The sequence below is a fragment of the Nycticebus coucang genome, chromosome 2 (genome assembly GCF_027406575.1).
Source record: "Nycticebus coucang isolate mNycCou1 chromosome 2, mNycCou1.pri, whole genome shotgun sequence".
NCBI lineage: Eukaryota > Metazoa > Chordata > Mammalia > Primates > Lorisidae > Nycticebus > Nycticebus coucang.
The window spans coordinates 24,452,321-24,468,988 of record NC_069781.1 but is presented as its reverse complement, the minus strand read 5'-3'; the positions used below and the strand labels follow the sequence as shown (position 1 = coordinate 24,468,988).

Genomic DNA, 16,668 nt, shown 5'->3' with positions numbered 1-16,668 from the left:
GGTTTTGAAGCTGTTGGGCCCTCTGAGTCTTGCTGGATGTGAAGGGGACCCATAGAGGAGAACGGATACAGATATGAATGAAAATGAGTGAACTCAGAGATAGGAGTTGGTCAGTGGGGCAAAGCTAAAAGCTTAGCCCGCCCTGCTTTATCGTGAACAGGTGATGGAGGCTGCAGAGAGAGGCGCAAAGTCCAGAGCTGTGGGGAAAGAAAAGACTCTGTCTCCAGTGTTTCCTTAGGGTTTTCTTCATGGCCTAGACCCCAGCCACTTTCCTCACCAAACTCAAAGCCCTGGAGTTGTGCCCTCCAGGCTGTCAAGGGCAGGCAGAAGATGGGAGAGAGAGGGTAGGATGTGTTCTTTAGGTATAGAATCCCTGACTGTGGGGTCCAGGGGCTCTGGCCCGACCACAAGGAAGCTGTGCATGCCTGCAGCACGAGCCCCTTGGTAATCACAGCGGTAGCTGTCCCCAACGTGGGCTGCCACTGCTGGTTCCACATGAGCAAGCCGCAAGGCCTTATGGAAAATACGGGGATCTGGCTTGGGCCAGCCAGCAGCCTCAGAGGTCAACACAAAGTCAAAGTGTTCCCGCAGGCCAAGACCCACCAGGATATCCTCTAGTCGACGGTCAAAGTTGGAGATCACTGCCAGCTTCAGCCCCCGCCTGCGGCACTCCCTCAGAGTGTTCTCAGCCCCCTCCAACACTTGCCAGGTGCTGGGGCTGCTGAAGTCCTCATACAGCTGGTTGGCAATGGGGGCTACAGCCTGAGTATCTTGGACACCTGCCAGACGAAAGGTCTGTAGAACGACATCCAGCCACCACTGGCGGGAGGTGAGACCACGATTCAGGCCATAGTTGGGGAAGCTATGGCTCTGAGCCCTGTACACCTGCCCAAAGGCTTGTCCGAGGGCGGTGGCTTCCACTTTTAGCCCGTGGGCCCGGGCCTTGTTGGCATATTCCTCCCCAACAGGGCGGCGGACCCTGAGCAGTGTATCCTTTACATCCCATGTCAAAAGTCGTATCTGCAGCTGGCGTGCCATGGAAGCCAAGTCCACCCCAATTCCACCTCAGGTGCCACAGTCAGTCCAGGAAAAACTGCGCTGGATGAGACTACTCCTCCACAACCTAACAATCTTCTCTTTCCAGACCTCGTTGGTTAGATTTGCTAACTGACGTGAGGCACTTGGGAAACTTCTTCACAGGACAAGATCCTGTAATGAAAAACAGTAAGTGAGGTGGAAGCTCAGGGCCTGATACCAGACTGACTGGGTTCAAATTCTGGTGCTATGACCCGAGGACAGTCACTCTCTGAATCCCTGTCTCATGTGTAAGAGGAACATCATGACACCAACCTCCCAAGATGCTGAGGTGAATGAGATAGTTTACCAACAAATTTCTAAGCACTTTTATGAACTAGAGCTGGCAAACAGAACAGATTTCCAGCCTCATGGCATTTATAGGCAGTGAAGAATAGGGGATATATATGTTAGACAAAGAACTACACAAATAATTAAGCATAATTAACTCAATATGTACCATAAAGGGCCGGTGTGGTGGCTCACACCTTTAATCCTGGCAGTTGGAAGGCCGAAGCAGGTGGATTACCTGAGCTCATGGGTTCGAGAACAACCTGAGCCACAGTGAGACCTTGTCTCTTTAAAAAAAGAAAAGCCAGGCATTATGGAATGCACCTAGAGTTCCCCCAGCTACTTGGGAGGCAGAAGCAAGAGAATTGCTTGAACCCAAGAGTTTGAGGTTGCTGTGAGCTATGATGCCACAGCACTCTACTGAGGGCAACAAAGTGAGACTCTGTCTCAAAAATAAAGTACCATAACGATAAATCAAGGGAACCAATCTAGTCTTTGTTGTCAGGGAATTTCATAAGCAAGTGAAGCTTCAGTGGTGATTTGAAGAATGAGCATACAAGAAGTATAGTGGTTAAGTGCTCATGGCAGTTGAAATTCGGAGCTTTGGGGAGCCAGCTCAGGCAGGACCTTGTAGGTCAAAGCAAGGAAACAATTATGATTGCTATTACTATTATTAGCAATATCAAAGACAAGAACACTTGTAGGCTCAGCACACTTAGCTCAGTGGTTAGGGCACCGGCCACATACACTGAGGCAGGTGGGTTCAATCTGGCCCAGGCCTGCTCAACAACAATGACAACTACAACGATAACAAAAAATATCCAGGCATTGTGGTGGGCACCTGTAGTCTCAGCTACTCAGGAGGCTGAGGCAAGAGAATTGCTTAAGCCCAAGAGTTAGAGGTTGCTATAAGCTCTGCACCACAGCACTCTACCGAGGGCCACAAAGTGAGACTGTCTCAAAAAAAGAAAAAAAAAAAAAAAGGCTTGGGGCCTGTAGCTCAGTGACTAGGGTACCAGCCACATACACTGGAGCTGGCGGGTTCAAACCCAGCCCAGGCCTGCCCAACAACAATGACAACTACAACCAAAAAATAACCAGGCATTGTGGCGGGTACCTGTATTCCCAGCTACTTGGGAGGCTGAGGCAAGAGAATTGCTTAAGCCCAAGAGTTTGAGGTTGCTGTGAGCTGTGATGCACTCTACCCAGGGTGACATAGTGAGACTCTGTCTCAAAAAAAAGAGCACTTGTAGACCATCTGGCCAACATCCTGACTGCTGAGCAGGCAAAACTGACCCAGAAAGGGGCAGATACTTGCCTAAGGTTACAATGAGTCAGAGGCTAGAACCCTAACTTTCAGACTCCACTGTATCATGCTTAGATGTATTTGGATTAAAAAAAAAAAATCTCCTATAGAGCACAGGAGAAAAGACAGGACAGAGCAGCCTGTTCCTACCTCTCTCTACCCCATCTGATCCTGGCTTTTCATCTTTACAGGAGAAACGACACCCTGACACCCCGTTGTTGGGAAAAGAGCAGATGAAAGGATTACTGACCCCATGCACAGGAAACAAATTCCTCAGCTTGTTGTCCAGAGGCTGGAAGCAGCTTCTTCTCCAGACAGAGCTGACTGCCCACAATCAATAAGAAGTTGTCTGCCTGAAACCTGAGGGGCCAAAGATCAGGGTGCAGCCACGTTGGTGCTGGGGGTGGGATGTGGCTGGGGAATATAGAGACAAGCCTAAAGATAAAGTTTGTCAAGGAAATGAATTTAATTCAGTCAGATACTTAAGAGGACCCATCCAAAGATCCTGTCATTTTGCGGGTGGGTGCATGGAGGCCCAGTGAAGGGCAGGAACTTATCCACAATCACAAGGGACTCGCTGGCACAGATAAGACTGGAACAAAGGGCTCTGGAAGCCTATGTTGGGGGCTCTGGGCTTCAGGCCTGAGTGTCTCACCCTTCCTCCCCACCTCCAGGGCTCGGTAGGGGCCAAATCCAGGAGCCTGGAGGTAACGCAAAATCCCTTCAGGGTCACGTGCAGCGTGGTCTGGGGCGGGAGGGTCCTAGGGCCCTTGGTCGTGGCTGGGGCCGGACCGCGGGTCCCCTTTTCAGGCCTAGGGCGCTCCCACGTCTCGGCGTCCGTCTTCGGGGTCTGGGACCCACCTGCTTCGCAGCCGCAGGCCCCGCCGGCTGGCCTCGGGCGCAGGCGCGCAGAAGCCCGGCCGGCGCGGGCTGGCTCCGTCCTGCCCGCGCGGCCCAGCTAGACGCCTCCTGCCGCCGCCGCCGCTCCTCCTCCTCCCACCCAGCCCCCTCACCCTCCCGCTCCCTCCGTCACTCCGCGCGCCTCTCTGTGCCGCTGTGTCACCCGCCTCACTGCGCTCTTCCGCCCCCTTAGTCCCGTCCGTTACCCCGTACCCGCTCTGCCCTCCGTTCCCTCCTCGAACCCTTTGGTGCCCCGCCCCCTTCCGTGCAACCCATTTGCTCCGCCCCCCGCGCGCTCTCCACTCCCCACCCCCGACCTCGCGCCCCTAGGTCTCCTATGGTTCGGGCCACCCGTGGGAAGTACCCAAGCTGATTTGGGAGTAGGGGGATTTGGAAGCCGGGCTGGCTTGCTCAGTGCTGTGTGGACGTGGGTAAGGCGCCGCCCCTCTCTGGTCTCAGGGTCACCAGTCTATGGTACTAGGAGGATGTTGCTGTTTCAGTTGTTGATTTGTCTAACTCCGGACAATTTGCTGAGGGTAGAGCTCTCTGCAGTAACCAGCTGTTTTTTCGTTCTTTTAAAGAAAAAAGGTATTTACTTTTACTATTTTGCATAAGTAATGCATGTTTATCTAAAAATATCTTTAAAAAGCACTAACGTGTACAAAGTAAAAAGTGAAAGACCTCTAGTCCAACCTCATTCACCACCCACTTAGCCTCTGTCTGCTGTGTGCCTGACACTGTCTCTCACCTAGGATTCAGTGGGAAACAAGATAATTCCTGCCTTTGTGGGACTTGGGAGGTGCAGATAACAATCAAGGAAATGAATAAGATGATTTTAGAGAGTGAGAAGAGCTGTGGAGACAATGAAGCAGAATAGTTTCAGGAGCAGTGACCAGGCTCCTCTTTGGATGAGGTGGTCAGGGAGGAACAAAGATCTGAATGGTGAGAAAGGAGGCAGGCAGGTTAAGATCAGAGACAAGTAATCCAGGTGAGCAAACTGGCAAGGGCTAAGGTGTTGGAGCCCCAGCCTGCATAAGGAGCAAGGGCAGTGGAGAGGTGGGGGGTGGAGGGAGAAGGGATTCCCCACCCTATCTTCTCCCCTCCCCTTGCTGAAGTGATCCTTTTGGTTATTTATTTATTTATTTATTTTTTAGGACACATTAAAATTTGCTTTAATACTTCTTTGGGGGGAAAAAAAACACACTTGTAGTGAATGAACAAGAAACATTTTTATGCTATTATTTGTATCTACCATGCCATGAATTCATAGGGGAAGAGGTTCCAGCAGCTCAGGGAGGCACCTTACCATTTAATGTGACAAAGTGTTGATTGACTTTTGAATTCGTGGGAAATAGGTCCCAGCACCTTGTATCACTGTTACATGGGGACTGTTGGTTATCTTGTGTGCCCCTGCTGTACACATATTATGCCATGAGCTCATGGGGAATAAATAGGTTCTTGCTCCTAAAAACATGGGTCCACTAGTACTCCTGTGTGCTATGTTATATGCTTATTATGCCATGAATTCATAGGGAATGGATTCCAGGAGCTCAGGCTCCTTTCTGTTAGTTCTCACAAAGTGGGCTTCTCTGGGTGGCACAGGCTGGCGCTTCAGTTGAACCCAGGTACCTTTCTCTTTGGCTTCCTTCTTTTTCTGATCATTTTCCTTCACACGTTTCAGGAAGCTATCTCGGCTCTTAGAGTGCTTAATATGCTCAATACGAACATTAATCCTCTTCATGAGGATCTTGCCCTTAACTTGTTTGTTTACAACAATGCCAACAGCATGCTGGGTAAATTGTAAACTCTTCCAGTTTTGCCATGGTAACATTTGTGTGGCATGCCTTTTTGAACAGTACCCATTCCCTTGATGTCTACAATATCACCTTTCTTGTAGATTCGCATATATGTGGCCAAAGGAACAACTCCATGTTTTCTAAAAGGCCTAGAGAACATGTATCGAGTGCCTCTCTTCTTTCCCTTTGTCTTTGTCATTTTGGTGAATTACTGGAAGATGGCGTCTCCGGCCAAAAGGTGATCCTTTTGGTTGTGCTGTAAAAACATTTTTCTAGGAGCACACAAACATGTAGATAATTTTCTTTCTTCCTCCTCTCCACCCAACTTTTTAAAAACAAAGTACAACAAAAACTTCCTCCTGTGTTTTAAGGCTGGTCTTTTGTCTTCCTACAGAACCACCTCACCCTGGCTGGGCTTAGGCCTCAGAGGAAACAAAGTGCAGAGTCACAGACCTTGGGCCTGCTAGGGAGAACGACTCCAGGGATTTGCCTGCAAAACTGGTTTTGTATCCCAAGCATGATTCGCCGAAGTAGGGGTGGGAAGGACCACTGGGAGGCCAGAGGTCCAGCTGCATTTCACAGAATCTGAGAATGTCTGAGATTGTCCACTTCTCAGGGTCCCGTAAAACCTAATCCCTTAGTTTCTGGTCCCACCTCTGCCATCTGACACTTTGTGAGTGCTTCATTCAATTCCTTTCCTCTCTGGGCCTCAGTCTTCCAATATGCAAAATAGGAGAATTAGACAGAATAACTTCCAACTAAAGTCCAGACTAGCTTTTAAGTTAGTTTCCAAGGTAAGTAACTTTGCTTATTGAATCTCAGTTTCTTTCTATGTAAATAGGGCATAATAATGTCTACATCATAATCAAATGATCACAGGGGAAAACTTTTTTTTTTGTTTGTTTTTATTAGGGGAAAACTCTTTTGAGAAGTAAAAGATGATTCTTTTCAGATGAGAAAACTGAGATTCCCGAGAGGTTAAGCATTTTGTGCAAGGTCCCTTTCAACCCAGTGCCACTCAAGGTGCAACTCCAGGAATGGGGCATTTCATTTTCATCTATGTGAATGTGTTCCTTGGAGTTGTGGCCCTGACTTAACTGTCCTCAGGGTTCTGCTTTTAATTTTCTCTGGGCAACTAACTTCTCCTGCAGAGAAAAATGTGCCTTGCATGTCATAGGAAAGCCAAAAACAAGTCCCTGATATGCTGGAACAAGCTTCTCTTTGATTTGCCAGTTCAAAAATGGGTACACTTAATGGTATGTTTTCCTCCCTAAGTTAGATGACAGAAATCTTCTGATAATTTCATCCCTTGGCCTATGCTGTGTGGACTTTGGTCTGGTGATTGCTCTTGGAGACCACCTAGCATGTTACTGCTGGCTAGCTTGAGATATTTCTCTCACATGAAGGCTGCGGGGGTCCTCAAACTTTTTTTTTTTTTTTTTTTGTAGAGACAGAGTTTCACTGTACTGCCCTCGGGTAGAGTGCCGTAGCGTCACACGGCTCACAGCAACCTCCAACTCCTGGGCTTAAGCGATTCTCTTGCCTCAGGCCTCCGGAGTAGCTGGGACTACAGGCGCCCGCCACAACACCCGGCTATTTTTTGGTTGCAGTTTGGCCGGGGCTGAGGTTTGAACCCGCCACCCTCGGCATATGGGGCCGGCGCCCTACTCACTGAGCCACAGGCGCCGCCCAGTCCTCAAACTTTTTAAACAGGGAGCCAGTTCACTGTCCCTCAGACTGTTAGAGGGCCGGACTATAGTTTAAAAAAAACAAAACAAAACTATGAATGAATTCCTATGCACACTGCACATATCTTATTTTGAAGTAAAAAAAAAACAAAACAGGAACAAATGCAATTACATTGCCTCATGTGGCCCGCGGGCCACAGTTTAAGGACCCCTGCTAGAGATTCTCACACTGAAAGTCAACCCAGGCTGGGCCCACCAGACACACGTCTCACTACTCTTAAATTTTCTTTTATTTATTTTTTAAACTTTTTATTAAACTATATCATATATAGCCATGCAAATAAGTATACATGCCCTTGAATTTTCAAAGTGAACATACCCAGCCTCCAAGAAAAAGAACAATTTTCAGAACTCTATAGCCAGTCTACTCAGTCGCTTACCTGCACCTGCCTTCTAATTGCATAGTTCTTGGTTTTGAACTTGGTATATGAATAGACTAATTCAGCATGTACTCTTTTGTGTCTTGCTTCTTTTGTTCAAAACTTTGATTCTTCCATATTGCTATGTGGAATGTGCTGGCTACTTGCTGTGGCCTTTGGTAAGATCCTACAAGAATAATACACCTGTAATATTCCATTACACAAATAGATCACATTCTACTATTGATAAATATTTGGGTTATCTCTAGTTTTGTTTATTACATATATTACAAAATGTTGCTATGAAGATTGTTGAGGGCCTGGTGCTGTGGCTCATGCCTGTAATTCTAGCACTCTGGGAGGCTGAGGTGGGTGAGTTCGCCTGAGCTTAGGAGTTTGAGACAAGGCTGAGTAAGGGTGAGACGCCCATCTTTAAAAAAAATAGCTGGGCATTGTGGAGGTCGCCTGTAGTCCCAGCAGTTTGGGAGGCTGAGGCAAGAGTATTGCTTGAGCCCAGGAATTTGAGGTTGCTGTGAGTTATGATGCTGCAGCACTCTACTAAGGGCGACAAAGACTGTCTCAAAAAAAAAAAAAGATTGTTGAACATGTCTCTTGATGAACATACATATATATACTTCTGTTGGGCAAATATCTAGATTTTGGGATGTGGAATCACAAGATATTAAGATTAATAATAAGGTAAGTATAGGGTCAGCTTAAGTAGACAGGGCCACTCTTCTGAAGGGGATGTACCAATAACATCTGAGAGTTCCAGTTGCTCCATATTCTTTTTATTTTTTCTTTTTTTTTATTTTGAGACAGAGTCTTACTATGTTGCCCTTGGTACAGTGCCGTGGTGTCACAGCTCACAGCAACCTCAAACTCTTGGGCTTAAGTGATTCTCTTGCCTCAGCCTCCCAAGTAGCTGGGACTACAGGCGCCCGCCACAATGCCTGGCTATTTTTGTTGTTGTTGTTGCGGTTGTCATTGTTGTTTTAGTGGCCTGGGCTGGGTTCGAACCCCTTAGCCTTGGTGTATGTGGCCAGCGCCATACCCACTGAGCTATGGGCACCGCCTATTTTTTATTTCTTTTAGTAGAGATGGCGGGGTTCTCACTTTGCTCAGGCTGTCCTCGAACTCCTGACTTCAAGTGATCCTCCTACTTTGGCCTCACAGAGTGTTAGCATTACAGGCATGAGCCACTGCTTCTGGATATCCTTATTCTTTTTTTTTTTTTTTTGAAGGGGGGGACATTTTATTTGTATTTATTTTTTATTAAATCATAACTGTATACATTTATGGGGTATAGTGTGCTGATTTGATATACAATATGGAATGCTTACATCAAACTGATTAACATAATCATCACCTTATTCATTGTGGTAAGACATTTATACTCTACTCTTAATAGTTTTGAAATGTACCATTACATTGTGCACAATAGGAGAGGTCCCACCAAATACCCTCCCTCCTCCCGCCCTCCCCTCCCCTCTCCCTCCTTTTCCCTCCTTTTTTGTGGACTATCGTTGTGTTTTACCATTCCTATGAATGTGTAGGTTATTTATTTATTTTTTTTTGAGAGAGAGAGTCTCAAGCTGTCACCCTGGGTAGAGTGCTGTAGCATCACAGCTCACAGCAACCTCCAACTCCTGGGCTTAAGTAATTCTCTTGCCTCAGCCTCCCAAGGAGCTGGGACTACAGGTGCCTGCCACAAAACCCAGCTATTTTTTTGGTTGTAGTTGTGATTGTTGTTTGGCAGGCCCAGACTGGATTTGAACCTGCCAGCTCTGGACTATGTGGCTGGCGCCTTAGCCGCTTGAGCTACAGGCGCCAAGCCTGTGTAGGTTATTATATATTGGTTTTGTAATAGTATTGAGTACATCGGATACTTTTTTTCCATTCTTGAGATACATCCCTATTCTTAATAATCAGAATTGCCTGTGTTTTTAGTCTTAGGCAGGCTGATAAATATATTTTGTGTTATTGCATTGTGGTTTTGAGTTTCTCCATGGATTACTAAAGAGAATACCTTTTCATATGTGAATTGGCCAAGTTTTCATTTATCTTAATTTACACAACCACACATGAATATATCCTTGTTATCTATAACACATACATAAAGACAATATATATGACTAAGGTTCCTTTAAAACCAACCCCTTCCCCAGTTTGAGCACTGGGCTTAGGGTTAGGAGACCTGAATTCTAGCCTTCATCTATCACTGGCTTGCTGTGTGATCTTGGACAAGTCACCTCTGAGTCTGTCTCCCCATTTATAAAATGAGTGTGTTTAACTACATGGTCTCTAAGCACCTTTTTACTTTGATACTCTGACCACTGTTTCAGTGATTCCAAGAAACTCCATGTGGGGGAGAGGGCTATTTGCTTCAATGTCCATTCTCCCCATCTTCCTTAGGAATCAAACCCCTACATTTTAGTTGAGCGTATAGCTGCCCCACTAGACCATTTTCCAACTTCTCTTACAACTAGGTGTGGCCATGTGACTAAGTGCAGACATGGGTGTGTGGACAAAAATGATGTGTGCAACTTTGGGGTCATACCCTTAGAAAGAAGGGTTATGCCCTCCACTTGCCCTCTTCTCTTCTTGCTGGCTAAAAAATAAAAGAACCTGGTAATGGGAACTGGACCCACCAAATTTGATCAGGAGATAGAAGCCAGGTTATATTGAGAATGACAGAACAAGGCAGGAGATGGGACCTCACCACATGTACCTGACATGCCAGCCATGAACTGCTTAAAGAGTTGTAAATTTCTTTCTTTTTTTTGTAGAGACAGAGTTTCACTTTATCGACCTCAGTAGAGTGCCATGGCATCACACAGCTCACAGCAACCTCCAACTCCTGGGCCTAGGCGATTCTCCTGCCTTAGCCTTAGTAGCTGGGACTACAGGCACCCGCCACAACGCCCAGCTATTTTTTTGTTGCAGTTTGGCCGGGGCCGGGTTTGAACCCACCACCCTCGGTATATGGGGCCAGCGCCCTGCTCACTGAGCCACAGGCGCCGCCCAAGAGTTGTAAATTTCTATTGTAAGCTATTGTTGTTTTGGCTTTTGTTATATCCACTGAACCTGAATTCTGACTAATGCAGTGACTAAAGAATGACTTTGGATGAGGTATTGAGTCAGGTTTCTTGGGGGGGAAGTGACATTTAAATTGTTTTCTTCTTTTTTTTTTTTAAATAGAGTCTCACTCTGTTGCCCAGGCTAGAGGGCAGTGGCATCAGCCTAGCTGATGGCAACCTCAAACTTCTGGGTTCAAGTGATCCTCCAGCCTCAGTCTCCAGAGTAGCTAGGACTATAGGTGCCCACCATAATACTCTAAATATTTTTTCTATTTTTCTATTTCTTGTTTATTTATTTTTTGAGACAGAGTCTCACTATGTCACTCTTGGTAGAGTGCTATGGTGTCACAGCTCACAGCAACCTCTAACTCTTGGGCTTAAATGATCCTCTTGCCTTAGTCTCCAAAGTAGCTGGGACTCCAGGTGCCTGACACAATGCCCGGCTATTTTTTTGTTGCAGTTGTCATTGTGTAGCTGGCCTGGGCCCGGTTCGAACCCGCCAGCCTTGGTGTATGTGGCTAGCACCGTAACCACTGCTAATGGGTGCTGGGCCTATTTTTTCTATTTTTAGCAGAGACAGGGTCTCACTCTTGCTCAGGCTGGTCTTGAACTCCTGAACTCAGGGATCTTCTGATCTTGGCCTCCCAGAGTGCTAGGATTACAGGCATGAGTCACTGCACCCAGATTTAAACTGAGATCTTAACAAAAGGAGACAGTCCTAATACAGATTTAGGGAAAAGGCCTTCCAGGCAAAGGTGACCACTGGTACAAAAGCTCTGAGACCTCGCCAGCCTTCTGCTTAATGAGTCACACCTGATCCATCAGGTGCCCCATCTCTCAGGCCACTGTTTACAGTGATTGAGCCAAGAGGTGGACCAATCAGAGACCTCCAGCGACTTGCTATGTGAGTGATGGGGATAGAAAGGATCTCTCTCTGGGATTATAAATCTTAAGGACCATTTAAGCCTAGTGTAATTGGCAATGGTATTGCTGCCAAGTGGCAAAAGCCCTTTTGAGAATAAAGCCAAGCTGTGGCAAACAAGAAACGAGAGCTAGAAAGGGACAGAGTCCTCCATGAGAGCCTTTGAACCTCAATCCAATCATCCCTGTCCTTATGAGAACCAGTCATTTCCTTTTTTGCTACTGAACTGGGTCTCTGTTACTAGCAACAAAGGGCACCAGAACAATACAGTTGGTTTGCTGCAAGTTACAGGTCCTAATCTGTGGAGCTGGTGAGTCCACAGGAAGCATGGAACAGGTGAGGATTCCCCCTTGCCTATTGGGAAACTGGCAATCTTTGCTCTCAGTAATAACATGACTGCTGTTATTTAGGGACTCACAACCACTGAGATTGTAGTTTTAGGGATCTTAGTAAAACAAAAAGGGAGGGTAGTGGAATGAGTGGGCTATTTACTGTGGCCTTCAGTAAGGTCCTACAAGAAATGGACAAATTGCAGTCCTAGCTGGCACATCTAAGAGGGAGCCAAGAGGATCAAGTCTCACTAATAGAGAACCGTAATGCTCACTAACTGGCAGTGATGCCTGGAAGTCTGATAATAATATGCTGAGTTCCAGATTGCGAATGCTGAATTCTCTGTTGAGGGATAAAATTACTACTAGCAAAGGAAAGTCACATAGCAGGACACTGGGGACTACAGCAGAGCCAGATCCCACAGCACCACCCAAATCCTTCCCGCTAAGTCCTACAGCTAGGCCATCACTGTTTCTGTAGACAAAACATTTGTGAGCTGGCACCCCAGGTGTTAAGTCCTGAGTTGAGAGGGCAACACTCACATAGACCATGATGCCTGAAGGCAACTGGACCCCTTGGTCCTGGAGCTAATTAGATGGTCCCCAACTTATAATAACTTGATTTCTGATTTTTTGACTTTATGACAGTACAAAACTGATAAGCATTCAGTAGAAACCATGCTTTGAATTTTGATTCAAAATTCTTAATAACTTTATTACAAAATAGGCTTTGCATTAGATGATTTGGCTCAATTATAGGCTAATGTTAAGTGTTGCTCGCATGTTTCAGTAGGCTAGGCTAAACCATGGTGTTTGGTGGTTAGGTGTTATTACATGCATTTTTGACTTAAGATATTTTCTTTTCTTTTTCTTTTTTGTAGAGACAGTCTCATTCTATCGCCCTGGGTAGAGCGCTGTGGCATCACAGCTCACAGCAACCTCCAACTCCTGGGCTTAGGCGATTCTCTTGCCTCAGCCTCCAGAGTGGCTGGGACTACAGGCGCCCACCACAACGCCCAGCTATTTTTTGTTGCAGTTTGGCTGGGACCAGGTTTGAACCCACCACCCTCAGTATATGGCTGGCACCCTACTCACTGAGCCACAGGTGCTGCCTGACTTATATTTTCAAACTTTCAAACTATGATGAGTTTATTGGGATGTAACCCCATCATGTAAGTTGAGGAGGGATCTATATTAACATTGTTAGACCCGGGCGGCGCCTGTGGCTCAGTGAGCAGAGCGCTGGCCCCATATACCGAGGGTGGAGGGTTCAAACCCGGCCCCGGCCAAACTGCAACAACAACAACAACAAAAATAGCCGGGCGTTGTGGCAGGCGCCTGTAGTCCCAGCTACTCGGGAGGCTGAGCCAGGAGAATCGCCTAAGCCCAGGAGTTGGAGGTTGCTGTGAGCTGTGTGACGCCACGGCACTCTACCGAGGGCAATAAAGTGAAACTCTGTCTCTACAAAAAAACAAAACAAAACCATTGTTAGACCCATATGTTTGCCACAGGGTATTGGGAGGGGGTTAAGGGCCGAGGCCTTGGAGTAGAACTATATAGGTTCAAATCCCAGCTCTGCTGTTTTCTGTGTGGTTGAAGTTCTAACTCAGTTCTGCCACAAACTTGCTGAGTGGCCTTAAGTGAGTCACATAAGTTCTCTTGATACAACTTCCTCATTGCAAAGCACACTCAACTGAATTTAGTATTCTCCCTCCACCCTGACCCTGCTTCTCTTCCTCTATCTAGACTTTTCCATCTCAATAAATGGCCCACTCACCACCAGGTCAAACCAAGTTCATCCTTCACATCTAAATCTACCTCTTAAACACATCTTAAATCCATTTTTCTCTCCATCCCCTATTGTCACCATTCCAGTCCAGGCCATCAAAGCTTTTCATCTGTGTTGTCTCACAGTTCTTTCAAAATGCTTTTATACAGTATAAATTAGGTCGAGTCTTCCCCCTGCTTAAAATCCTTTAACTGGCTTAGAATAAAGTCTTCAAAGGCTAATGTTCCCTCTGAGCACTGCACAGTTTGCCCCCGTCTCTCTCTCTCTTAACTCAGTTCAGGCCTCCTCTTCTCCCATCCTCTGGGACTCGACAGGCTCACTCCTTCTAGCCCCAGGACCTTCGCACAACTATTCCCTCTCCCTGGAATGTCCTTCCTCAAGTATGTCTTAGCTTAGTTTGACTGCTTATCCTTCAGGTCTAGCTTAAATGTTAGTCCCTTCAGGGAAGCATTTTCTGATGCCTCAAATCAGGTCAGGTTGGGGTGGCCTCCTTCACAGGACCTGCCACCTCATCATTGGTGTATGTCTGTCTTCTGGATCTCAGGGAGACTTGTCCTCATTCTGCTCATTGTTTACCATGTGTTTCCTGAGGATCTGGATACACAGTCTTGTTTTCTTCTCTTTATACCTGAAGGACAGTGTCTCTCATCTCTCTGTGGTTATAATAGAGCCAGGCTCCTCTGCATTTGCTTGGCAGTGAGTCTGGGATGGTCTTAAAGAACCTTCTCTTCCACACTTTTTTTTTTTAGATAAGTCTCACTTTGTCACCCTTGGTAGAGTGCCATGGTGTTATAGCTCACAGCAACCTCAAACTACTGGGCTCAAGCCATTCTCTTGCCTCAGCCTCCCAGGCAGCTGGGACTACAGGTGCCTGCCACAACACCTGGCTATTTTTAGAGATGGAATTTCACTTTTGCTCAGGCTAGTCTTGAACCTGTGAGCTCAGACTATCCACCTGCCTTGGCCTCCCAGTTTTTTTTTGAGACAGAGTCTCTGTTGCCCTGTATAGAGTGCCATGGCATCATCATAGCTCACAGCAACTTCAAACTCTTAAGCTCACGTGATCCCCTTGCCTCCGCCTTCCAAGTAGCTGGGACTACAGGCACCTGCCATGATGCCCAGCTAGTTTTTCCATGTTTAGTAAAGAAGAGGTCTTGATCTTGCTCAAGCTGGTCTTGAACTCCTGAGCTCAAGTGATCCCTGTCTCAGCCTCCCAGAGTGTTAGGATTACAGGTGTGAGCCACTGTGCCTGGCCCACACTAATCATTTTAATCAGAAATGAGCTCAGGGACCAGAAGACAGGAGGCCCAGAAGCTAAGACAGCTGAAGTTTCTAGTCTGGTCTACCTTGGCCCCTTAGTGGCTTGTCTTCAGGCCCCTGGGTGGTAGATTCAAACACAGGCTTCCTGAAAAGGAAAACTTTGGGACACTTCAAGCCCTGATTTTGGCTGTCCACCTTCTAGAAGGCAGCGTTCAGGTCTTAATTTAAAATTTTTCTTTTCTTTTTAGATTTGCCCCAAAATCAGGTCATAAGGTGAATCAGCTGCAGCTTTGGGGAAGACTCTCAGCAAGAGAAATTGGTCTGACTGCAGCTTATAATTCTACATTTCAAAATGGTTGTATGTTTTCGCTCAAGAGTAGGGATTCCCTGTCACCCTGCAAACGAGCAGGTCGATTTGCAAACTGGCTCCTTTTTATCTGGTCTTGACTTTTGCTAGGGGGAAACATTATGTCATATCAGTATCATAAAAAGCTGCTCGAGCTAGAAACCCGTGAAGGCATCCTTGATTCCTGTTGTTCCTTAACCCTCCACCTCCCCTGGATTTAGAGTATTGCAAAATCTGCTGAGTCTGTCTTCAAAACATATCCTGAATATATCCACATCTTCCCACTTCTACTACCCTGGTCTTTCTCACTCTTTTGAGAGAAGAATCTTGCTCTGTTACTCAGGCTGGACTCCAATGACACAATTGCAGCTCACTGTAGCCTTGAACTCCTGGGCTCAAGCCATCCTCCCACCTTGGCCTTTTAAGTAGCTGGGACTACAGGTGTACACCACCACACCTTACTACCCTGGTTTCTTTCTCTATTGCTGCTCCATTTCTCACATACTAGCAGAATATGGGAACTTGGATTCTTTGAAAGGCTTTCCAGCAAATGCAGACTAGGTAATGACGAGGTGCGGGATCTGGCCGAGACCTATCTTTTCAACCTCCAGGCAACTCTTCTCTTCCTTACTCTGCCAAGCTTCTCCCACCAGTCTTGTGTCATGTGGCTCTTACCTCTGGTGCACTGCCCTCTGCTCTTTGTAAGGATCTTTCCTTGGGGAGGGCTTCCCTACCATCCTCCCAGGACAGGCCACTCCCATATTATTCTCTTAGGCCCTTTTTTTCCTTCAAAGCACTTAGTTCAATTTGTAACTGCTTTATTTGTTTTTCTTATCTGTCTCCCCCATTCTCTTTGGATAAACTCCATGAGGAGAGAAGCTGAGGCCTGGCCTGCTGTATTCCCAGTGCCCAGCACTGTGCCTGAGCACAGAGTGGAGATTCTTAAAAAATATCTCGAGTAAAATGTGTTTTTGGTGGTGGCATGTCCAGGTGCCAGAAACTCCCTCTTTCCTTCTGGATTTTGATCCTCAGGCAGTGTTTCTACTCATTAATGAGTAATTCTTCTCCAGATATATGACTCAGAGTAGAACAGGAGACTTCACTGGCCTGGCAACCACTGGCTTGTGTGGGAAATGTTGAGTGGAATCAGCAAATTTCAACTCTAACCTGAAAATATCAATTTAGGCCTCAGTGCCAGCACCCAGCTCAGCTGCCATAGACTTTCCAAAGCTTTTAAGACCTAAGATCCAATTGCTCTCCTCTTCCCCTAGTGCTCCAAGCCCCTCTCCCAGCTAGGCACCACCAAGCCTGTGCCTTAGACTGTGGGTTGCTTGCAAGCTGAAGCCATACCAGAGGAAAGAGCTAGGATTGGCAAAGGTGAGCCTCAAGACTGACCCCAGGGTGGGGTGGAGAAGCCTTGGAGAGCCCATGAGGATGCAGCTAAGAGTGCTGAGGGTCAGCATGCTAT

General features: G+C 46.7%; 1 protein-coding gene and 1 long non-coding RNA gene across 2 annotated transcripts; one reads left to right on the top strand and one right to left on the bottom strand.

Moving 5' to 3' along the window:
* Positions 1 to 100: 100 nt before the first annotated feature.
* HDHD3 (haloacid dehalogenase like hydrolase domain containing 3) lies at positions 101 to 1,040 on the bottom strand. The gene has a single exon (XM_053565479.1). It carries the CDS (start codon positions 1,036 to 1,038, stop codon positions 283 to 285), a length of 756 nt encoding a protein of 251 aa, XP_053421454.1. The 5' UTR covers positions 1,039 to 1,040; the 3' UTR covers positions 101 to 282.
* A 46-nt stretch (positions 1,041 to 1,086) lies between these two features.
* Positions 1,087 to 16,584, top strand: LOC128567891 (uncharacterized). Its single transcript, XR_008374951.1, has 3 exons — positions 1,087 to 1,224; positions 2,863 to 4,002; positions 10,264 to 16,584. It is a non-coding gene; the product is annotated as an uncharacterized LOC128567891 (long non-coding RNA).
* Positions 16,585 to 16,668: the final 84 nt, after the last annotated feature.